The sequence below is a fragment of the Podarcis vaucheri genome (assembly GCF_965113315.1).
Source record: "Podarcis vaucheri genome assembly, chromosome: 5".
In the NCBI taxonomy this organism is placed as follows: domain Eukaryota; kingdom Metazoa; phylum Chordata; class Lepidosauria; order Squamata; family Lacertidae; genus Podarcis; species Podarcis vaucheri.
The window spans coordinates 38139547-38162721 of record NC_138763.1 but is presented as its reverse complement, the minus strand read 5'-3'; the positions used below and the strand labels follow the sequence as shown (position 1 = coordinate 38162721).

General features: G+C 42.4%; 3 protein-coding genes and 1 long non-coding RNA gene across 6 annotated transcripts in view; 1 reads left to right on the top strand and 3 right to left on the bottom strand.

The window, feature by feature from the left end:
* Positions 1-5577, top strand: part of RAB6B (RAB6B, member RAS oncogene family) — a 57092-nt gene extending 51515 nt beyond the window's left edge. The window contains exon 8 of the mRNA XM_082221974.1: positions 665-5577. Coding sequence (XP_082078100.1) covers positions 665-729 — 65 coding nt within the window. The 3' untranslated portion in view covers positions 730-5577. The remainder of the gene's footprint in view (positions 1-664) is intronic.
* LOC309532048 overlaps positions 1-23175 on the bottom strand; it is a 116818-nt gene that overhangs the window by 12528 nt on the left and 81115 nt on the right. The window lies entirely within an intron of this gene.
* Positions 3276-11644, bottom strand: LOC309532024 (uncharacterized protein). Of its 2 annotated transcripts, none has more exons than XM_082221975.1 (3): positions 11094-11644; positions 8623-8794; positions 3276-5500 (listed from the first exon to the last, which is right to left on the bottom strand). In XM_082221975.1, the coding sequence occupies exons 1-3, from the start codon at positions 11205-11207 to the stop codon at positions 5358-5360; spliced, it is 429 nt and encodes a 142-aa protein (XP_082078101.1). In that variant the 5' UTR covers positions 11208-11644; the 3' UTR covers positions 3276-5357. The 2 variants fall into 2 exon arrangements, with proteins under 2 accessions (XP_082078101.1, XP_082078102.1); XM_082221976.1 differs by lacking the exon at positions 11094-11644 and adding an exon at positions 10305-10436 and having other exon boundaries at positions 8683-8794.
* SRPRB (SRP receptor subunit beta) lies at positions 11814-20269 on the bottom strand. Of its 2 annotated transcripts, XR_014219522.1 has the most exons (8): positions 20041-20269; positions 18363-18457; positions 17401-17478; positions 16768-16850; positions 15595-15731; positions 14617-14671; positions 13057-13817; positions 11814-12987 (listed from the first exon to the last, which is right to left on the bottom strand). XR_014219522.1 is itself a non-coding variant. In XM_082221947.1 (7 exons), the coding sequence occupies exons 1-7, from the start codon at positions 20180-20182 to the stop codon at positions 13601-13603; spliced, it is 807 nt and encodes a 268-aa protein (XP_082078073.1). In that variant the 5' UTR covers positions 20183-20269; the 3' UTR covers positions 11814-13600. The 2 variants fall into 2 exon arrangements, 1 of the variants encoding a protein (XP_082078073.1); XM_082221947.1 differs by having other exon boundaries at positions 11814-13817.

The window sequence follows — 23175 nt, the reverse complement described above, 5'->3', positions numbered from 1 at the left end:
TTAAAATTGCCTGAAGTGAGAGCTTTGTCGGAAGAAATAATGGGGTTGTATTCCACACTCCATTAGGAGGGCATTCTGCTGCTGGAGCAACCGGGTTTCTGTTTCCTCTCCTCCCCATGTACCCTCAAGATCAGCTCTGGTTGGTCCACCAACAAGCACCCCCCACAAACTGATTTTGAGGGCATTGGTGGGGGGGGGAGAGATGTTGGAGTGGGAACCAAGTGACTCCAGGTGACCATTTTAATTACTGTGTTAGATGGTGCCAAGGAGGACATGACATGTGAAAACGGTATTTGTGTACCATCCTCTTGGGTTCTCTACAGGTATTTGTGTACAAGCGGCCTAGTCATGCTGGCCACATGACCCGGAAGCTGTACGCCAGCTCCCTTGGCCAATAAAGCAAGATGAGCACCGCAACCTCAGAGTCGGTCACGACTGGACCTAATGGTCAGGGGTCCCTTTACCTTTATCTATATCATGCACTTAGATCTTGTTATGATATGGAATTTAACTAGCTTTGACGGGCATTTATGTTGCCAGCTGACTTGCTTGCTGCTGTTGGTAAAGACACCTTGGTAAGTTGCGTTACCTTGTTGACACTCTGGGAATGATGCACTTTCCTCAGTAGCATAAACCTGTTGTCTTCCTTAACCGTTTTCTGCAGTGATTGACATTAAATTGGACAAACCACAGGAACCACCACCCAGTGAAGGCGGGTGCTCTTGTTAATGCAAAGCGCAGGATTCGTCAGCTCCATTTGACACCACACGCTTGTTGTGTTGCTTCCTATTGGTTAGCTTCCTAATAATATGAATTGAGTTATTCAATGGGGAGGATTTCTTTTCTCTCTGTGTCTCTCTAGGAAAGGGAGGGGTGGGTGGCAAGGATCAGACTATGTGATTCAACCACTGGTTCCATTTTCTTTTCTTTCTTTTTTTGGTTTAGTTGTAATATATTGTACTTTATTAAAAATGCCAAAACAATTCAGAATTTTAAACAAGACACTTTAATTGTGTGTATACAACTCTCAGCCATGGGGACTTAATATCCTTTTTTGGGTACTTTTTTTTAAATTGTATATTTGTAAACTTACAGAGAAAACCCCAAGATTATACAGGCTGGCTAGTTTCAGTGTTTGACATAAATGGTAGACATATCCTTGAAGTAAACTAGCCCCCAATTAGTTGACTGAACACTAACTGTGCCATTCACACTCCAATGAGAGGCCAGCAAAGCATGCAACCACCGGTGTGCAATGTAACATCTGACGAGATGGCCATGAAAAGGTGGGAGAGAGAGCTACAACTAGAGAAATGTTATTCATGACAGTGGCAGTGCACCTCCATAGTTCCCAGATGCATAAGGATCTATTGCGCATGCACAGCTTACGATCATGCAACATGTTATATTTTACTATACCATGAGAGACATTCCTTTTTTAGCACTTCTGTGGGTGGGATACTTGTTTTTAAGACCTTCACTTGTGTCGCATAGCCTATGTATGTCAACTTTTTAAACATCACACTAGCTAGCATAAGCCACCACACACATATGCTATGGCGTGTATGTGAAACCAATGGCATTGCTGTGTATATGGATGGTTGGGCCCAGCGGTAGCCTTTACTTCCTGAAAAGGCCACCTCAGCCAATGATAGCTGCTGATTTGTAGCTAACATTGGATTGAAGAAGAAAACACTCAGATGGTTTTGCCAAAAAGGGAGGGGAGGGGGGAAATATGGCAGAATAAAATAAAGTTATCCAAAGGCTCCCTCTAAGCTTATTGTTACAAGTAGATTTCTTTAAGGAAGCAACTCAAAATGATGGCCAAGATTGAATCAGAAACTGTCAATTACTGTAACTTCAAAAGGTAATTCCTTGGGGGTCACCTCACTTTTAGCCAACTGTACTATTCATGGTGGTTGATCATTATTATGAGTGATAACTTCTGCATGAGTGAACAAAGAGCAAAAGAGCCTGTCTCTGTAGAAAAGAAGATTGCCTTGGCAACAAAGATACGATAGATAATGTATTTAATTTTTGTAACATGTGTATGCATGTTTTATATTGATATAAAACATACATTGACGCACACACAGCTGTGTGAAGGTGTATGTCTACACACCCATGCACAATATAGATGCTTGGTTTCTCCCACTGTTATAACTTTGCAACCAACAACAGTTGTGGAAAATTACAGTTGGTGCAGTGTGTGGGTCTAGAAGGTTTTTGTTATTGTCGGGGAAAAGTGTGATTTGTCATGTCTTCAATAAATTAAACTCAAGATACATGTGAAGCTAGAAAAAAAATGCACGGAGATGTATCTCCAGATGTTGTCAATCAATGTGTGATAGCGCATGTAGTCATATTCAGAGAAAGTGGCTGTCATGAGGTCTCATGTTAACTCATGGTCATTTCAGTCAGTGAAAGGTTCCAAGATGTTTTCTAGTTCAAATTTTAGCCTACATTACAGGAAATGTCACGGTGATCACCACTATGTGATAACTGAATTAATATGGTGTTATCTTTTCCTCTGTGGAATAGTGCTACTTTTGTGCCATTCCTGTGCTGCAAAACAACCACCACCACCACTACCCCCTCACATGCTTACCAGCACACACTTCGGAGGTCTCTTTTGCTCATGAGTAGCCATAGAGAAGCACTAGCACCCATGTGCCCTTCTAGTTTGTCTAACTGTAGCCTGCAGCCAGAACAAGTGATCAAGTTTTCCTTCTTTCCCAACTCCATTCTCCTTTAACATATTATCTTCCCTGCTGTTTTCTCCTCAATTCTCCCTTCTTACCTTTCCCATCATCCTTTCTGCCTTCTCGGTTTTGTTTTTTGCCTCAATCATCATAGAAGCATTATTCTACCTATTTGCATCTAATGCCATCCTCAACGCATCACTGCCTCACTCAAAGAGCTTGAAAAGTGTTGAGACTTTGTGCGTTTCACAGTTAAATCATGTGAAATGATCCTGAAGTGACATTTTGAGGAAGAGGGTGGGAATCCTCAGGGGCAGATTTGATTTGAAAGATTGCCTTCCATCAGATGTTCCTTCTGCAGGGGTACTTCATGAGAACATAAGAGAGCACTTTGCAAAGGGTGAAACTAGATGAACTGAAAGTGTGTTGGGGGGGAAATCAATGCTAAGTAAGTCAGGCATATAAGGTAAGTGAGATGATTATCTTGAATTTGGTAACCAAAAGGAGGCAAAGCCTGGCTTACACTTAGAAAAAGGTCACGAGCAGGTCCAAAGCAAGATACTGATCCAGAAATGTGAAAGTGTTAGATTTAATTGAATGGAATATAGCCGACTGCTTCTACCAAGCAAACAAATCCAGTGTTTAAAGTGGGGCTTGCAAATGGATGAGCATTTGCACAAAACAGTGAGCAGAACAATAAACGACAGCATCCATTTGTCAAAGGCAAGCAAATAGAAACACAAGTTTCCCTCTTCCTAACCACCATAGGCAGCTCTTACTATTATCAGTGAAAAATCAGAGACTTCACTGAGACTATTGGTTTCCAATGAACTTAAGCTTCAGAAAGGATAATCATATCCAATATATCTTAAATATTATTGGCATTGGCAAAGTCTGAAATACATATACCCCAAAAGCCTCCACCCAACATTTTTTTTTAATCTAAGTTTTGATTATCTGTAGTATGCCATAACATTTGTGACAATAACACACGGATGAGAAAGCTGATGATTTCACAAAGGATCAGAAGTCTAAATACCTTGGACCAAAAGGGCTCACAAAAGACATTTGTGAGCACCCTGGGCTGAAGTCACAAACTGAAGGGATCTGAACGTCCTTATCCAATGGCTTTAACTTCTCATGTAGGTGATTGCTGTAGTCTGAGGATATGTGCTCTGCATGCATGCCAGTAGCTTACACTGGAAACTAAAGCTGAAATTGAAGAGGATGGGATGGGGCAGGAGGCATAGAGATTTTTACTGTTAACACCATGTGAAAAGAAACTGAGTAGACAGACTGTTTCACATGAAGAGGAAAGAAAATAAAAGGAAACAACTGGACTGTGGAAATACTGCCCTACAAAGGTTTGCAAAAACCATTGTAGGCAACATAAAGACAGCTTCTAAGTAACAGTGAATGGTGGGAAACCCAAACCTCAACAAATGCCAATACAATACCACAGACTGAGTTCTGTTGGAGATAATTGGTATGGTTTATTTCCAAGAGCTCAGCTGACCAGAAGAGAATACAAATTGGATGCAAACAAGCAAGCTACTTTAGTACAATTTTAATCTCTTTCAAGCACATGCAAGGCTACAACTAGACAGACCGCCACACCCAAGTTTAAAGTTTGTTCATCACAAATTTCCATTTTTTTGACAGGCAAATTCATCAAGCAGACATTGAGCTTTCTGTGTTTTGGCTTGCAAGGATGTAACTAGCTTCATTTTGACTCCCTAACCGTCACCAGGCCAGATCAACTGGCTGAATAGACTAGCTCCAGGTGAGCAAGCAGCAGGTTCCAGCACCAGCATAACTGAGAGTTAACATGCATTTTTGGAAATGATTCCTTCAGTCTGAGCAGCGCTCCCCACTATGCAAAGAGGGAACTTTAAACTGGACACATGGGGAAAAATTGAAAAAATCCATTTTACACACATTTATTTGTACTCTTCCTTTCCACAGTAAAAACCATGCTCAAGGCAGCCTATGAAAAAAATTACAAAAGTAATCCTCAAGAATAAATAAAAACATCAAAAAGTACACAACCAAACTGAACAATTTCCACACAAATCACAATAAGATCTAAAATAAAGATGCACAAATAATAGCAGCAGTGCCCCCAACTAAAATCCCCACACAAGACCCCAGTCTAACAGTTTTGCTTTGTTCAGAGCCAGAGAGGGTGCCATTCAAAAGTAGGAAACGAAGGAGAGGACTGTGTATAAAGAGAATAAAATGCAGTACTATATGCATTATCATAACTGAAGGTTTAAACTTCTAACACATATGCTCCCATATTGAAGCATATCCAAAGACCCTTTAAAGCCTTCTGCCCTCCTCCAGGCACTGATAGACAAGGCACCCATCTCCCAACATGCTGATCCCACATGAATTGCCATTCTGTTCTTTTGTGCCACATGGGCTACCAATGAGGACCTCACCCATTGCCCCTCACTGTATATTAAGAAAATAAATGTCATGTTCTAGAATATGAGTACCATTTTCTTACCCTACCTAATTAAAATGAAACCTGGCACTGGAGGAACAGGCACACACTCTACCCAGAGACAAACTTGGATAATGATCAAACAGCTTAGCCTCCATAGCATTCTTAAGCCCAAACTTGTGGGTTATCACCTGAAAAGTCCCTTTTCATTTTCTCCATCTTTCTTCCATTTTCTGTACTGAAACATCATACCCATTCTTGAGCGGCTGCAGGCAGTTTAGGGCAGAGTCTTTCAGTTTCTCGGTAGCTTGGTGGAGGATATTGGCTGCCACGTCAACTTTCCATAAAACTGTATAAAAACGAAACAAAAATAAACCAGAACTTAGCATGTTAGTCCAATTAACAATAAACTGTCTTATTCTCAAACATGGTCTCGTGGCTAGAATTTTTCAGTGGCTGTATTTCATGGGGAAATTCCACCTAAGCACGTCATCGCAACTCCAGTTGCTGTAAGCATTCCCTATATCTCTCCTAAGTTTCGGAAGAAACATTAAAGGAGCACCTGCACGCTGCAGTTACACTGGCCTACCCAGGCACACGTACATTTCTCATGACATAACTAATGGCTGGCTCCTCTTCATTATCATTTCCTGCTTAGAATTCCATTATTCTTGCAAAAGACCTTCAGAAATCCAGCATATATGTCTTTTACTGACAGTTTCTTCCACTTAATGCAAACAATTATACTTCTCCGGGCTTTTTGGAGCAGTATGCACAATCAGAAATCCAATCAATCACCAATTCTTAGGGGCGGGGTGGGGATTCAGAAAATACAGCCAGCGTAGTCTCTGGCTAGGGTTCTAGTCTAAAGTATCTGGCAAGCACCAGGTTTGGGAAGGCTGCTCTGTATAGATCCTCATGCATAAGAAAGGAAGAATAGCACTGCTGGATCAAACGAAAGGCCCATCTAGACCAACATTCTGTTCCCACAGCAGCCAATCAATGTCCATGGGGAGACCATAAGCAGCACTCTCTGCTCCAAAACAGGGACTCTAAGAGCTGTTCCGTGATGAACTGAGACAGTGTATAACTCAAGAACCTATTTCTGTTTCAGTGGTAGCCACAGAGCCGGCACACCCATGGGGCAGGTGAGGTAATCCGCTTTAGGCGGCATGAGCCACTGGGGCAGCAGATCCCGATGTCAATCTTTCTTCCCCCTTGTTCCTGATGTATATCTTCTCTTACCCCTTCTTTCCCTGACATGGAGGGAGAAGCCATTTTGGGGTCCACCCCAGGTGCCAAAATGTCTTGGGCAAGCTCCAGCTAGTCAGATTTACAAATATGCCCGCCACTGTTTTCTCTCAAAGCAACAGACTCTGTGCTGGATAGAGGGGCTTACTCAGGCTCTCCTTTTCAAAAGTGAACACAAGGAGCAGAGATCCAGAGCTTATCCTATCCATCAGAACCCTGTATGTCTAATTTTAAAAGGTTTATTTTTGGATAGGATTCAGGAAGAGAAGGAGATAGAATGTATCCGTTGCCTAAGAGCATTTTTATTAGGCAACCCATAAAATGAATAATAATACTATCATGGACACAACACAGCACAAAAGAAGTGAGAACACTCTGTGTACCTGATCATACATTTGAACATCTGGCCAGCTAAGAAGTCTAGCATTGTATCATATGCCCAGGAAGTTCAGTGTAAGGGAAAGCTAAACATACATCCAAGAAGCATTTTTCCAGGTGAATATTGGGGTTCTTGCCATCATGCAAAAGAAGGCTATGAGGCAAGAACCACTATCAAACTGGCAAGAGGAATTGGCAGATATCCAAAAGACGAGCAAGAAAACATGAGAACTGCATGAAATGAATTCTTTCTTGGCAAACAAGAGCAGGGGTAGGCAACCTAAGGCCCGGGGGCCGGATGCAGCCCAATCGCCTTCTCAATCCGGCCCACGGACAGTCTGGGAAACAGCGTGTTTTTACATGAGTAGAATGTGTCCTTTTATTTAAAATGCATCTCTGGGTTATTTGTGGGACATAGGAATCCATTCATATTTTTTTTCAAAATATAGTCCGGCCCACCACATGGTCTGAGGGACGCTGAAAAAGGTTGCTGACCCCTGAACAAGAGGTTCAGAGGGTGGCAACAAGAAAATGGACCTTTTCAGTTATGCATCCCCATTGTGGAACAATCTCCCTAGGGAGGCACACCTGACACCACCTTTATCTAGTTGCAGATAAAGTTTCAAACTTTATCTAGTTTTTATTCCCCCTCCCTGCCTGGCTTTTTGTTCCCCCCTCTTCCTCCCCACCCCTGCATAGTCCCTAAATCTGTTCTGGAGTTTCCCCAACCCCCTAGAATAGATTTGAGGAGGGTACATAAGGAAGGAGGAGGAGGGAAAGTCCCTCTGTGCAAACAGAAATCCTTGCCCTGGTGGGACACATGACGAAAATACTACTCTCTCTTTCCCCCAATTCATATCATGGTGTCATTCCTGACTGCCCCCTCCACACACAGCTGTTAATTACTTTAAAAATCTCCCATATGCAATAGCTAATTACGTGAACAGCATCCCAAGATGTTTGGTCCAAAGACTATCTCAGAGTATGGGTGCAAAGCAACCCCATTAGCACAGTGTTTTATGTACTGTTTGCCCAAACTGCTTCAGTTGTGCTAATATCAGAAAACACAGATGGCAGACCTTCAGCCCTACAGATATTGCTGATGTATCACTCGCATCTGCCCCAGTCTTTACAACCAATGGTCAGGGATGACGGGAGCTGTAATCCAACAACATCCAGAAGGACACAGATTCCTCATCTCTTGCATTTAGTTATTCTTGCTAAACTACATTTTAAACAGAAGGCAGGCCAAACTAATGGCACACGCTGCTAGGAAAAGATAAATACATACAGGATATAAAGCAGAATTTATGAACCAGTAGAGTTTATCATCAGTTGCAGTGTGAGGGTACACCCAGATACTTTGGCTTCTTGCAGAGAGCAGCACACATTATGGGCTATGTAGGAACCACATAAGTTCCATGTGAGAATCCAACATGTGTGAAAATTGTTGCGTTTACACCGAGTGATTTACACATATGGATGAAGCACTGGGAAGTTCTCAAAAGTGTAGTGGAGCTTCCGTTCCCTCCTCTCCTCTCCACCCTCACCCACTCAAGTTAATTGAAGAGATTAAACCAGAAGGCAGAACTAATAAAGGCTGGCTGGGATGAAGGGCTGTCAAGGAACAGCTACTATAGCAGTCTCGTGAGCAATCTGCAAAGATCACACAGGGGAGGGTCCTCCGCTGAACTAATTGGCAATCCAGAGAACAAGCACTAGCTGTAGACAGCCAAGACTAAAGGGAGGGGGCACAGCCCCAAGGGAATAGTTGCCAATGGAATCCGGGCTGTAATTGAACTCAACCATAAGTCACAGTAATCATTAGATCATTCCCCTTACATGCACTAGTGCCATTTTTTTTAAAAAAAAAATGTTTTTCAGCAGCACAAATTTTCTTACTGTTCAAACAGGTCATTTTTCTCAAAGCCATCACCAAAAGCTTCACATCCGTTAAACAGGTTATCTCCAAAACCGTGTCATTTTGTTGTTGTACAAAAGAAACCATGGTCAGCTATGGAGAAAAAGAGAAATCTTCAAAATGAGTGGATGAACATATCCAGCTTAAAAAAGAGAGATAATTTCAATAACACATTTTTATATAGCACTGGGCTTCTCCTGTTGTTGTTAACATATAATCTTGCCACTATAACATTTTAAAAGTTAAGTGCTCATTTGTACAGTGCCATCTATATTATATGTAGAACCGCCCTGTGACCTCTGGGTATAGGGCAGTATATAAATTCAATAAATAATAATAATGATTTACTGAGTTCCATAAGCAAGCAGGCCCTGATCCAAAGTGCTTACAGACAACATTTACACAATGCGAGTGTGATATCTTAAAAAGTGCCACTAAGAATTATTCAAGTGTTGCCAAAATGGGGCTGGTGGCAGGGGAGGCCCCTGAGGAATCTCGTCAAAATCTATTGCATCAAGTTCTTTTTTCCATAAAAGGGGAGATGATATAATGAGCCCTAGCCCAACAGCCACAAACAGCAAGCTGTACTATTAAGCAATGATGGGCAATGGAAGATCAGACAGCAGGCTTCCTATTATGTCAGCAAGATCTCCACACATTTTACTATAGACCTTGACAGGTTGATAATAGCCATCTGCAATGTCAGATGGACTTTGAATGACCTCATCAGAACTGCATGACCACCTTTGTATCTTACAAAGTTGTTCCACACGCTTGAGCAAATTACTTCTATAGCTGTTTATGAATATGGCTTTATCCTGTCACATGGGTACATATTAGCTATTTGGGGTTGCACCCTAGTCCCACTGGAGTCAGAACTAACTTTTCACATTGATTACAAGAGGGTGTACGTACAACAAGTACGTACATCTGTTGTTTCCATTTTAAATGAAAAATTATTCTGCAGAAATACTGTATTATAACACACACACACAAACCAAAAAAAAAACCCAGGGAGCAGAGTTATGACTTTACCACTGAATTTTAGCATGCACAATAAATTGCATGAAGTGTAGGAATGTCACAGTGAATAACAGAGTTTTTTATCTCTTCAGTTCCATCCTTGGAGTTTTCTCCAGAGGCTACAAAGCATTATAAACTGCTACAATAAAGATGAACTGGAAACTCACGACAACAGCTTCCTGTGCACAAAAACTTGTAGAAATTCACCAACAAAACTCGAGTTTTAAAGTCGGTGGAAACTGCAGCCAAGATGTCTGCTGCCTTAGGTGCAGTGAAAGAAGCTATTCTATCACCAGTGTTTAATATTCAGCCACTAGTCCAACTGGATTCTAAACATAGGAGACGGGCCCCTCACACAGCAAAATATACGGGGCCAGCCATTGGGGGGGTGGGGGTGGAGTGGCTGTTTGGGTTAAGAATTGTCTTCTCTTCTGCATCTGCTTCAACAGTTTCAATAAATGCATTTCCCATGTGAGGCCAGAATGGGGACATTAATGTTGCACACCTTATAATCAACTTGCGTGGAGCTGTGTGGCAAACAGCAGATAGTAGTGGATAGGCAGGCCTCAAGTTACTGTACCTTCTCTTCCAGCAAGACAACCAGCTTGCACTTGCTGCAGGTGTAGTTCCACATATTCTCAGGCAGGAAGACAAATGTGGCGCAGGTGTTGCAGAACCACCGCAGCTCCTTTGCCATCCATGTCTCTTGAGTCTACATACAGTGGTACCTCGGGTTACAAACACCTCGGGTTACAGACGCCGCTAACCCAGAAGTAGTACCTCGGGTTAAGAACTTTGCCCCAGGAGGAGAACAGAAATCACGCAGCAGCAGCATGGCGGTAGTGGGAGGCCCCATTAGCTAAAGTGGTACCTCAGGTTAAGAACGGTTTCAGGTTAAGAATGGACCTCCGGTACGAATTAAGTTCGTAACCAGAGGTACCACTATATACTGTGAGAGAGCACTCCAGGCCTCCCCCTCAAACTCTCCCGCTAACCTCCCTTGCGAACGCAAGGTCACAAGCTCCCAGAGATTGCAAACAGCTAAGCAGAACTGCTGGTGGCTGCCAACCCCTTCTCCCAACTCACTTCCTCCTTTAGCCTGGATTCCTCTCAGAAGTAGCTGCTCCATCTTAGACCATGTGCACACCCACAGAAATACAAACCCATAAGCAAGCCTCAGCTCAGACAAGCAACTAGCCTTAATTCAAAACACAAGCTCACTCTCTGCAGTCTCTTCCTTCACAAACGTCTGTTTATAAGTCTTGGTCACAAGCTCCCAAATACAGCAAACAGCTAAGGAGAACTGCATAGAACTCTGCATAGAACTTAAGATTCCTCTTTTTCTTCTTGTTATAATCCTTCAACTTACCTGCTGAACAATATGGACTTTCAACAAACCATGGGTGTATTCCAAGTCAATAACAATTTCCTTTGATTCCTGGGGCGGTGGCAGTGCGTGAGCTATTTCTCCACACTCTTGCATTCCTCTCCACTGCTAGACTTCTTCCAAAGAGAGCTAGGAATTAACATGTTATGGCAATGTTCCTCAGTGGTGATGCGGGATTAGCTGGTGTTGTGGAGAAAGAGGAGAGGATGGGCTTTTGTGTAGTGGTATTTTGGTGGCATGTGGAAAAGAAATTAATAGTCTCTCTCACCCTTGGACAAAGCTCTCCATGAGTCAATAAGCTTATTTTGGATTGTATCCAATCATGCTCCCCACACCACCATATAAACAATGGATGAGTCCCATCCCACAGACTCAGCCAGCTTTATTTACCTTCTAGCCTGAAGTTATTTTGTGACAGATAATGCCCTAACATCAATTTCAGAATTTTTGTTATAAGTCAACACAGCTACTGTTATAGTCCGTGTAAAAAAAATTGTTACTGAGACACGAATTAGGATTTCTTCTAAGCATATAAACATTTTGTACAAGAGTCACAAACACAAAATCCTGTGTTTGAAAATGAACTCACTTCAGTGAACCAGAACAGTGTAAATGCATTGCTTCACTGTCTTATTTTGAAGAAAATATTCATGACAATGACAAGGGATACCAGAGCTGCAGTAGAGAAATTCCAGTCAAAAGTTAGTCAAACATCTTTATTTACAGGTATCAGCAGAGAATAATTTAAAAGAGATGGATTCCTGCATCTTTGCAGCTCTTGAATCCAATACATACATGACAGCAACTTTAGCCATGGGCATGACAAGCACAGTACATGGTCTGAATTTCTTACTACTGGATCGACTTGGCAGAGGGTTGTAAGGGTCAAAGCAAGAGAACCCAATACCAACACCATTCTAGAGCTTAGATTTCAGACAGGATCCTGCTGTTTCATGTCCAAATGTCCCAAACTCAGTTGCACGCAAGTATGAAACCAATTTCCAATACCATCCACAATGATGACGGCTGAGCCACTAACAATGAACATACAAGATGCACTTAAAGCATTAGGGCTGTTCCAAACAGTATGGAAGTGTTTTTACAGCAAATTCACTGCAGGAATAGGCATATGTCTACGGGAATATAGTAAACAAGCATCCAGAAGCAGTAGTTGGGTGGGATTTAGACAGTTATAGACACACATATCCATTGAAACAACAGTGTTCACTGCTGGGATATAAAATTCATAAGCTGTAAAAATCTTTTCAGATTTTATGCAGGCATCCCATCCCTGTTTGTGGCGTGGTACCCTGAGCATCTTTCTTTTATTTAAAAAATATGTGTTAAAAAGCAAATCACATTATTACACATGGACATTATTTAGAACCGCTATCCCTGGCTTAGTAGTCAAGCACAGCTATGCAGTTCTGACAATTGTCCCAACATATCACAGGATAGTTAAAATTCTTTTGTCAGACATATTTCCCAATACTTGAGATACTGACAGGTCTTAGGGCACTGTGGGAAGGCTTCAGTCCACCCATGGATAACATATCCAGAACTGAAAAGCTACACACTCAACACTCCCTTGGTGTGAAGTTTATGCAGAAGGTTACTTTAGTGATTGCCAGATCTAAGAAGGGAAAGACTCAGCCAGATCAGCCAAAGAATAGGGAGTAGTTCATCAGAAACACATTTCGAACACTGTAATACCAATCAAGCAAAATGTAGCACATCACATTTCAGTCCTCCCTGACTGAGAAAAAACTATTTGGAAGTAGAACCCAAAATATTTTCCCCGGCTACTTGAGTTTTCTGGCTTTGTGCAACAATTATTCAGTAACAATTATTCGCAGAAACAACACAATGCCCAAACCTAGGAGGAGAACAGCAATTCTAGGCATTGCAAACAGTGTCCTCCCTGCTGATGCATCTAACTAGCAACCTATAGCTTCACAAACAATGCTATAAGAGCAGGTTCCATTCACTCCTGAATATTGTAATGTTTCCCAGGTAATGAAGGGGACAAGCAAAAAAAAGTGTGAATGGGCAGGTGGGTATTCACAAGTATTTCAGGTGAGAATATGAAGGCAACCCAGAAGTGGAGAAATTACAGTCCTGGAATGATAGTTCAAAATAACTCCACAGTATCTTGCAACTTTCATCCAAAGATAGAATCCTCGTTTAAAGACTCTCTGATTAAGATGAAGCAGGGAAAACTGAAGCAGGGAGTGAGAACGGAAAGTGCAAAGGGGGCTGCACTTTGCTGAAGGATCCCTGTTATCCCAGCAGAGCATTCTGTAACAATGAATGGGTTGCTACAGGGTAAGCAGAGATGGCCCACAACAGAGCAGAACACAGAATGAATTTGCCCTTATTGCAGTTCCATGTGCTACTTTCACCCCATCCCGGCTGTTCCTGGCAACGCATTAGACTTCATTCCAATTCATACCATTTTCCCAGCGGTTGCCTTTGCTACCTTCCCAGGTTCAGGCAATTTTTCCTAGCCATTTTTCCAGGTCTTCAATATCAGCACTACCCTCCTCTCCCTTGCCTCCTCTGGCACTGCATTCAACAAATTCCACTTTCATGGGCAGTTGGGAGAAGTCAAACTCCTTGCCCTTCTTCCCAAGCTGGGGGGCAGATCCAGAGCCTGTGCTTTCCAATGTGCTTGGGGCAGCTGAGAGGGTCACTCGTAAAGTATTGCTGTTGGAGAAGAGAATAACTTTAGAAAAACAAAAAAGACTGCAAAAGCCAAGGCTAAAATTGTGTGCAAACCACTTATTTAGAGATATCCACTTTAAACTGGCAACAACAACATTCTTCTTTCTGGGGGTGCTCTATTTTACCACACTGAATAATGTGATAATATAGTTTGTATTTTTTATACCATTCAGTTTCTAAAATGCAAACCATATGCAGTGAATTGGTAAAGAGGTAGAGAGATACAACAGGATTGGGGGAAACTGGCCTGTGAGACTGGGAGAACTCTTCCCGCCCCCCTCAGTGTAATGCCCTACACCCTTTTAAGAGGCAGAATCCTAGTCAATTAAAGATGAAAATGTATTTTCAGGATCACATTTAAAACTGACCAACCCAAGTTATATTACTGCCACCTGCTGGACACAGGAGAGGAACTGGCAGCAATTAATCTGTTACCTGATTAAAAATTATTAGTGAAATGTCTGAATCATGGCAATATTTCAAAAATATGTGATACACATGAATTGATTTGATTAAACTTATTTCTACATTTAGCAATCCCCTCCCCGCCACTTCAGGCATCTGAACAGTTTGGAAACTATGGTCAGAACTGTCCTTAGTATACATTTCATTTCACATGGCAAATTATTGGCTCTGTGTTCCTTCCTGTCATCCTTTTACAATTAACTGTGGAACATATGGGGATAACAAGTATGAGATGTCATGTCAGATGCAGTCAAGAATTCTGGACAATACAACATACACATGAATGAGATTTGACAAACCAACCCTTTCAACTTACAGTTCTCTCTCCAGCTGCTGCTGTATGAGTTTGGAAGATTTTGCCATTGTAACATCTAAGGAAGGAAGGAAAACCTTGGGTTATTTGGCACTGAATATTTCACACACAAAAGGAGCCTGCAATTTTGCTACAGGGTTTTTTGTTGTTGTTGGTTTTTTGCTACTGGGAATTCCTAAGTGCATTGTACAAAGGCCTCATTGGCAGTTATATAAAGGGAAACTGACAGAGTGAGAGACAACTGAAGGCTCCAAGGAAAAGAATGGAACTACCTTTTTAAAGTCCTTGTCAGCAAAAAGTCACTGAAAGCGAGGTTAAGCAAGAAAACACATGGCAGTAAAAACTATCATGCATTCTCACAATCCATATTTTTTCCTTAATTTGAGAGCCGTCACACCCCATATTCATAAAATTACAAGTTGATGCCATGGTTCAGTTATTTTAGTAGGCAAGAACCAGCGAAAGCCAAAGCAAATCAAAAGGTTTCAGATTATGCTGAAACCGTGATAGCATTGGTACCATGGCTTATTTTGGGGAAGAGACAATACCAGAATATCGGCACCAACACAAAGGCTCTCTTCCTGGTTATTGCCAGATGGAAAGCTGTAAGTCCTGGCACAGCCAGGCTGGCCAATAATAAAATTATAGGACTGCTTCATAAACAGACTATGAAATGGTCACCTCCTATCACAGTCACAATCAATTGAACAAATATAAATGCTATATTCTATTACAACAGGGATTGGGAACAGCAAGTAAAAGGATCCCTCTGCTGGATGATTACAGGCTGTAGAGGTTTTTTTATAGCGCAGCCTGGTTATTTATCCAATGAAATGTACAATGGGTTCATTTGGATGACATATAAAAGAAACATGTACAGATACGCCATGTCTTAGGCAAGAAAAAGGACATGGGAAAATGCCAATCGCTGTAAAAATCTACCAACAGTCATGATTTTGATTCCAAACAGACATGCACTACCTTGCTTGTTGCAGGCTATTAGCAGGGGAGGTGCATTTTTCAGCACTACGTTGTCAATCAGGAGCTGGTACAGGAATTCAGCCACATCTTTCATCTCCCGCTGGAATGCTACACTATCTACAACAAATACAATTGCCCTGCGGAATAAAAAGAGTACGCTATGCATGGTCTCGTATGGCATAGTTCTACAGCTAGCAGCATCAGTGAATAGATGGCCTCCATGGAACGTTTAACTGCATGCAAGCAACCCTGGAATTCTGTTCTGAGCACAAGCTTTGATACTGTCTGTACTGGGATGAAAGATTCAAAATTACTTCAAGGGCTGCTTTTACATTATTGCTAACTCACAAGGGCCACACTAGCACATTATCCATGGGAAAACAATTGAGGCACAATTTTCATTCAGTGTATTCTTTCACCATTTCCTGAAAGCACCAATTTCTCTACCCTATTGCAGGCCTCTCTGAATAGTTTTCCACAGAAGATATCAAAGTCATTTCACAATAAATCTTCACTCACCGCACGTCTGTAGCCCCACATCTTTGCTGCCTCTTTATTTTACCCTCTTTGCCCCATCACAGTTCGTCTATTTTCTTTCTAAATTTTGTTTCTATTTTTGCTGTTTGTCACCTACCCAATTCTATTTCTACACATTCTCACCAACTTTAGCAGAAAGAGAATACAGTAGTACCTCAGGTTACATACGCTTCAGGTTACAGACTCCGCTAACCCAGAAAAAGTACCTTGGGTTAAGAACTTTGCTTCAGAATGAGAACAGAAATCGTGCTCTGGCGGCGCGGTGGCAGCAGGTGGCCCCATTAGCTAAAGTGGTGCTTCAGGTTAAGAACAGTTTCAGGTTAAGAACGGACCTCCGGAACGAATTAAGTACTTAACCTGAGGTACCACACAGATGTTACACTCTCAGCAGTTCACCCAAGTAGTCTCCAGCACTTGCAGACTGTGTGACTAGCTAGACTTGAAAAACAGACCCCAAAGCTACTATGCATCTAAATACAGATTGTGGAAGAACAGTGGAGACGTAGCGACTCAAGTATTCTTCCCCAACCCATAGGTGCCCAGGTTTAATTACAGCAAATGCATACAGCACACCACTATCAAAGCTCTTTTTGGCTACAACCTGAATGCACAAATATCCATTTCTCCAATACTTACCTAGCTGCAGCCTTGAACCTATCCAAGAACTGAAGACGCAAGCTCTCGTGGCCTGGAAGGTCAATCAATGTCACATTTGTTCTCTGTAGGAGAAGCAGTAAATATTTTGATGAACATTTAATGAGGGAGACATGATTCTTTTAGCCTGAGGGTAACAATCAGTCTACTGTATTCTGCTTGGATCCATATGCTCTTACTTGTGTTTAAATCATTATCAATCTCTATTTGTTCCAAATATTTAATGCACCATTTTCATATAAATATTTATAGTCTTTCACATAAATGTTATAAACCGATTTATTTAATTTTGTATTCAAGATGTTGTTGGATTACGACTCACACTAACCCCAGCAAGTATGGCCAGAGTTGCAGTCTAACAACATATGGATGGCACCATACTGGCTTCTTCTGCTTTAGACACAAATTGCCAGTATTGAAAGACGGAAATTAGTTTTACATCTGCTTCCCTTCTATCACTGAATTAAAGGCAGCATACATAGCGTTTCCACCAAGGCACAGACCCACTCAGCTTTAGAAAGGTTGCTGCATTATATCCTCTTAAGATTGTGCCCTGATTACTTTATATGCAATTTCTAGGAACATGACAGAACACAAAACATTACATCTTCTTACCTTGTCATTATTTACTCTGTACAAGGCAGAGCTATCAGTTATAGAAGTCTGTGTATTTCGGAAATTGCCTGTTAATAGCTAAGAAAAATAAAAGAAAGAGAAAGTGAAATATTCACAGACTAATTAAAATGATTTGACTATAGTTTAAACCACAGCAGAAAGTTGGAAAGAGCCATTTTTATTTTTTTAAAAATAGTCCCTTGAATCTTAATCTAACCATTTAATCCAACAAAACTAATCTGAAACAGAATATATCAGTAGATACCCTGACAAATACCCTGATACCTTTGACAAAACATTTTTTTACAAATATATCTGCATCTCATATATGCTGCCTACTACTGAGCTATGGGACGCGAGTGGCGCTGTGGTCTAAACCACTGAGCCTAGGGCTTACCGATTAGAAGGTTGGCAGTTTGAATCCCCGTGATGGGGTGAGCTCCCGTTGCTTGGTCCCTGCTCCTGCCAACCTAGCAGTTTGAAAGCACGTCAAAGTGCAAGTAGATAAATAGGTACCGCTGTGGCGGGAAGGCAAACAGCATTTCGGTGCACTGCTCTGGTTTGCCAGAAGCGGCTTAGTCATGCTGGCCACATGACCCAGAAGCTGTCTGCGGACAAACGCCGGCTCCCTCGCCCAGTAAAGCGAGATGAGCGCCACAACCCCAGAGTCGTCCACGACTGGACCTAATGGTCAGGGGTCCCTTTACCTTACTGAGCTACATTAACAACTAATTTAACAGTGTAAGTTAGTACTCCATGCTTCTACTTTACCTTACAAAATGAAGTGCCAAAAAACTTAATCAGAAAACATTTAATTTTTTCATACCTTACATCTCAGACAGCTTTGAAAACAAGAGGGAACAACCTAAGGAGTTCTCCTTTATTAAAAAGAACGGGAACATGACAACAATGTACAGGTCTGAGAAACTGTCCAAAAGAAACTGAAACAGGAATTCACATACCCTAACAAACAGAAGAGTTTTCCCTGAGTCACACAGACCCACCAGAAGCACTGCTCTCCGACTGCTCTTTCTGGTCCGCACAAATATCCAAATCACTAGAAAGAAGGATAAAACTTAGAGGAGTGTATTTAGGCTTATACCCAAGGCAACTTAATTTTCTACCATTAAAACAAGCTATTTAATACATGCCTCCTCCAATTAAGTCTTAATGCTGCTTTAAGTTTTGTACAAAAAGGATGCAAACATTTCGGGGTCATAATGATGTATACATTTCTACTATATCCGATACAGGAAATTCATTTCTCAGAACAGCCAAACACATTTATACATCCACACAAATAACATTACACTTCACAGTAAAGTTTGCTTTTATCTATTTCTACCATCTTTCTTTGTAGCTGCCCAACTTGTATAGTTTTACTCAAAAGTAAGCCCCACTATGTTCAATGGGTCCTAATGTCTGGTAACTGTGTTTACACTACAATCTTAGTAGTATACAATATAGCAAAGGTGCACCTGATTTGTCATGACAGAAAACATGGGCAAATTCATTATCGTCTGATTTATAAAGGATGTGATTTCAGGCATAGCACATTAAAGATGATCACAGCACATGTGTCCTGGTTGGGACCAGCTGAAGGGGAGCTGAAGGGGAGAGGGACTACAACTACAATTCCCCCCCCCCCAATTGCACCAGGCTTGAGGCGCCTTGGATTTTGCAGAGGTATTTCTCTACCCAGCCTTACTGGCCTCTATGTGGAGGGTGAAACCAGGGCCACTCTGCTGCCACAGAATTCAGTCATCCTACCATAAGGTAGCTTGAGATCTACTGGATCCCCTACTGGCCCCACAGCTGTCACTCATTGACATCAGGCCTGACTGCCGTCCCAGCTCCAGGCTGGTGCCCAGCTGGGGTTTGAATTGCCCTGCTTAACTAACTTACTTATTGTAAACATTTGTATTAAACTTCCAACCAGTATAAGCACTGAGGGAACTTACAAAATTTTATAAAAGCCACGCACACACCCCTGCCCAACCTCCTCCTCCTCTATCTGGCATGGCAAGAAAGGGCACACTAACAACCCCCAGTTTGAAACTTGCCTCTGCTATGAACCCTCCCTGGGGGCTTATGCAAGTCACAGCCCACCTGTCTCACACATCTTCAGCCCCACTTTAGCAACATGAGGGTAATAATAATAATATGAACCTCCTTGACGGGATTGTTGTAAGGCCTACAGGAACGCAATGCCCGTAGAGCCTTTAGAACACACTAATACACGGCAGAAATGCCAACTAATAATAACTGTGACACTAAATGTTACAACTCCAGTCCACACTTTTAAATTTGGTTCTATAACATGCAAATGAACTGCAGTTCTTGGAAAGAAGAACCAATGCATTCTGTCTTCTTACGGAGCAGGCGCAATTCCTACGAAAGAAGACGATCTCGGATCCCTAAGAGGCTCGGTGTCTTTAATAAGAACTGCAGGACAGGCAGCTCCTCAGCAGGCGCCTTTTCCCAGCGTGGAGCTGCAGCGATGCGGAAAGCTACACCTGACTAACTCCTGCCTGCCACGCGGCTCTTAAAGGCACAGAGCCTGACTGGGAGGCTGGCTCTGCGAGCAGGCAGCTCTTCCCCCCTCGCCTCCCCTGCCACCGAAAGGAGGCCGGCACTCACGGAGACACGAGGCGAGGAGCACGAGCAGGGCCACGGCCACCGAGACGAGCAGCTGGGCCCTCGCCAAGTCCTGGGGCGGCAGCGGAGCATCCTGAGGAGAAGGCGACCCTTCGCGCGCGGCTGTCACCTCCACCGCGTCCATCTCGAACTGCTTTCGCCTCCCACGGAGCTACGCGCGACGCGGCTGCGGCGGCGGCGACGTGTCCTTCCCGGGACTCGTCTCCTTCCGGCCACCGCGCGCAGCGACTGCTGGGACGCGCGCTTCCGTGGCCCAGGTGCTTCATGGGAGTTGTAGTTTGTTGCCGCCCCCCCCCGCCCAGCGCGAGCACACTAACACGGCTCGTCCTACAGGCGAAGGGAAGAGGGGAGCGTTGGAGGCGGCGGGTCGTTAGACCCACAAAAGGATATCGTTGCACGTTAAGCCGCAGTGCCGGATATACGTATAAGCTAAACAATCTATAGCTTAGGGCCCCACTCTCTTAGGGGCCCCCAAAAAAATTAAAAGGGGGGGGACTGGCTGTACATTTCCAAAATATAAGATAAAAAATATAATAAGACCTACATACAGCAACAATGTTTTGTGTTGTGAAGGCTCCTGTGATGTAATGGGCCCCACCTGCTAGTCTGCTCCCTAAAATATCACTGGTTTGCTAATTTCTGTATACAGGGTGCCTACACTCTGCCTGGACCGGTTGCATGGCAACACGTGCAAATGACTTTAGATACCTATTAGGTCCATAAATTACCACATCACATATATTCAACACAAAATACAGAGACAATTGGTTGTTGACAAAGTGTAGCACCCTGCTTGTGGTTAACGCTTAGCTGGAATGAAATATTCAACGCAGCAATAGAGAAATTAAAATAATAATTTATTCATCAGACAAATAAACGAGAGATACAGTGGTATATGGTTACCAATGCTCTGCCCTTCCAGCCCTGATGGCCAGCACTTATATTCCCTCAGCCCAGCCCTCTTGCTCCTCCTTTGGCTGTCTCTGTCCAATCAGCCTGGTTGAAATTCCTATTGGCTGTTTGCTAGAACCAATCATAAAAGATACACCCATTTCCTATTACCTTTTATGGGAGACAAAGAGCTATATTTCCTTCTATCTATAAATGGCAAACAAGTAGCCATATATCTTACATTTACCTCGACCAGGCACCTTAATTATCAGATTATCTTTGCCCTATTGCCCTATTGCCCTATTCATTGCAAAACAGATGGCTAATTGTTCTAATTTTATCTTAAACAGAGATCTTGGGTTCACCTTCTCACACACCATCTATGAAATAAGAATCTAACATAAGAATCTAACATTTCTTACTTTCTAAATCCTTTACATAATTACATTTAAGCCAATATATTTCATACATAACATAGATAGATTTTTAGGAGGAAAGGCCTTTTCAAAGAGAAGGACTCAGTAAAACATCTTTGAAAGCAGCCCTTTTAGTTTACAACTCTTTTTCCTAGCCAGCTGTTTCTATTAGCTTTTGCCCTTTTTAACCTTATGAAGATGTGGCTCGAGTCTTCTGTTAAACAATAAAACTTCTTAATTGTGTCTTTGCAGCTTGATTATATTCTGTAATTTGTATGGTCAGTGTGACCTTTTGCTCCTAGCCTGTAATTTCCTTTTACAACCCTGAGGCACTTGCTTAAACAGGGGCCCTTAAACAGGAAGATAAACAGCTGCCAGAGTATTCAGGCAGCTGCTTTATGCCTGGTATGAGAGAATGAGAGATACAAACATTTACAAATATATTTATAAGCTCATTTTAAAAATGCAGGTCTTCATCAGATGCCTCAAAAGGACAGCTGGACATAGAAAGGGCCCCATTACCTTCAGTAGCTTAGGGCCTCATCAAACCTAAATCCGGTCCTGGTTAAGTGCCATCGGCGTTATTGTAAGCATGAGCTATGGGGGGCTAGACAACAGGACCCACTTATCCCCAGTGGGCAGATGTAAAGCCAGCAAAAAGCATGGACATAGCCAAGTGGGGGTGAAGGGGTTGCAGTTGCCTCCCCCCCACCCCAAACCTACAAATATGAGGTTCTGACCCCACCCCCCAACCGAAAGCCTGCCACCACCCAAAAAAGTCCTTCCTACACCCATGGCAAAAAGGGAATGAAACTGGCGAGAGAGGGTAAGTATTTGGGGAGGCCGCCTTGCTGTTGACCCGAAAGTGAATGTTATTCAACTGAAAACCAAAAGAGCGTGAAATTTCCAGTGTGAAACTGCTGGACTTCAATATCTCAGTAAGTGCAGGACATATTTCCTCAGGGCAGTGCTGGTTCCAGGCTATTTTGTGCCTCAGGCAAGGCCAACTACTTGCAAATCCCCACCAACACCAACTTCTGTTTTCAAAAACAGATATCTTGTAGGAAAAAAATGAAAAGCGCAGAACTCAAAACTGCTGATTTTTTCTTAAATTGCAATAATAAGTAATACGTATATCTTTCTCAAATGTTTTAGCACACAGATCAGTTTGAATAATCTTGTGAATAGTGATGTTGCAATTTAAGACTTTAAAGTTTCAATTTCAGGCACATCAAAATCTCACTTTGCATGCCTTTTCCTTTGCAAATTTTATCACCAGTTCCTTCAGGTCAACTGCTAATGCTTGGGCATGTTCAGTTGATATAGTTGCGAAGCCAACTCGTCCCTTTTTGCGACATTGTTGAGCATATATAAGTTTGTAAGTTTGAACTTAGAGAAAATATGTTCACCACTTGCCACTGGAAGTGTCAGGAGGATCCTTAGAGCAACAGAAACGTTAGGCATATTATCCAGGCACACTTCCTCTTCTCCTGCTTCTTTCCCCTGGGGGAAACTGTTCTTTAGCGCTCAATTAGAGCAAACAGCAATACAGAAATTTCCCAGTTGACATTTGTTCTGGTCTGTTGCTAAAGTGCAGGTTTTCCCTCGGAAAGGAGCAGGGCAAGGAGAAAACTGCTCGGAACCATACCCAGAAAGTGTGGGTCAGGCAGAGAACAGCTTTCTAGGCATGGCACAGGCAGAAGTATGGATGAGCCCTAAGAGGTGAGGGCTGAAACCCTGGAGAGCCACTTCCAGTCAGGCCAGACAATACTGAGCCAGATTAAATGGTCGTACTGGGATAAGGCAGCTT

What these genes read in the sequence shown, in the direction of transcription:
- LOC309532024 (XM_082221975.1), bottom strand. Translation starts at nt 11,207, where the DNA reads ATGCAAGAGTGTGGAGAAATAGCTCACGCACTGCCACCGCCCCAGGAA. An exon ending in AAGTCCATATTGTTCAGCAG is followed by an intron (nt 8,795 to 11,093) that starts GTAAGTTGAAGG and finishes TTTTCTCCATAG; the next exon opens with CTGACCATGGTTTCTTTTGT. An exon ending in AAAAAATGGCACTAGTGCAT is followed by an intron (nt 5,501 to 8,622) that starts GTAAGGGGAATG and finishes GTTTTTATACAG; the next exon opens with TTTTATGGAAAGTTGACGTG.
- SRPRB (XM_082221947.1), bottom strand. Translation starts at nt 20,182, where the DNA reads ATGGACGCGGTGGAGGTGACAGCCGCGCGCGAAGGGTCGCCTTCTCCT. An exon ending in AAACTCTTCTGTTTGTTAGG is followed by an intron (nt 17,479 to 18,362) that starts GTATGTGAATTC and finishes TATTTTTCTTAG; the next exon opens with CTATTAACAGGCAATTTCCG. An exon ending in ACAGAGTAAATAATGACAAG is followed by an intron (nt 16,851 to 17,400) that starts GTAAGAAGATGT and finishes CTTCTCCTACAG; the next exon opens with AGAACAAATGTGACATTGAT.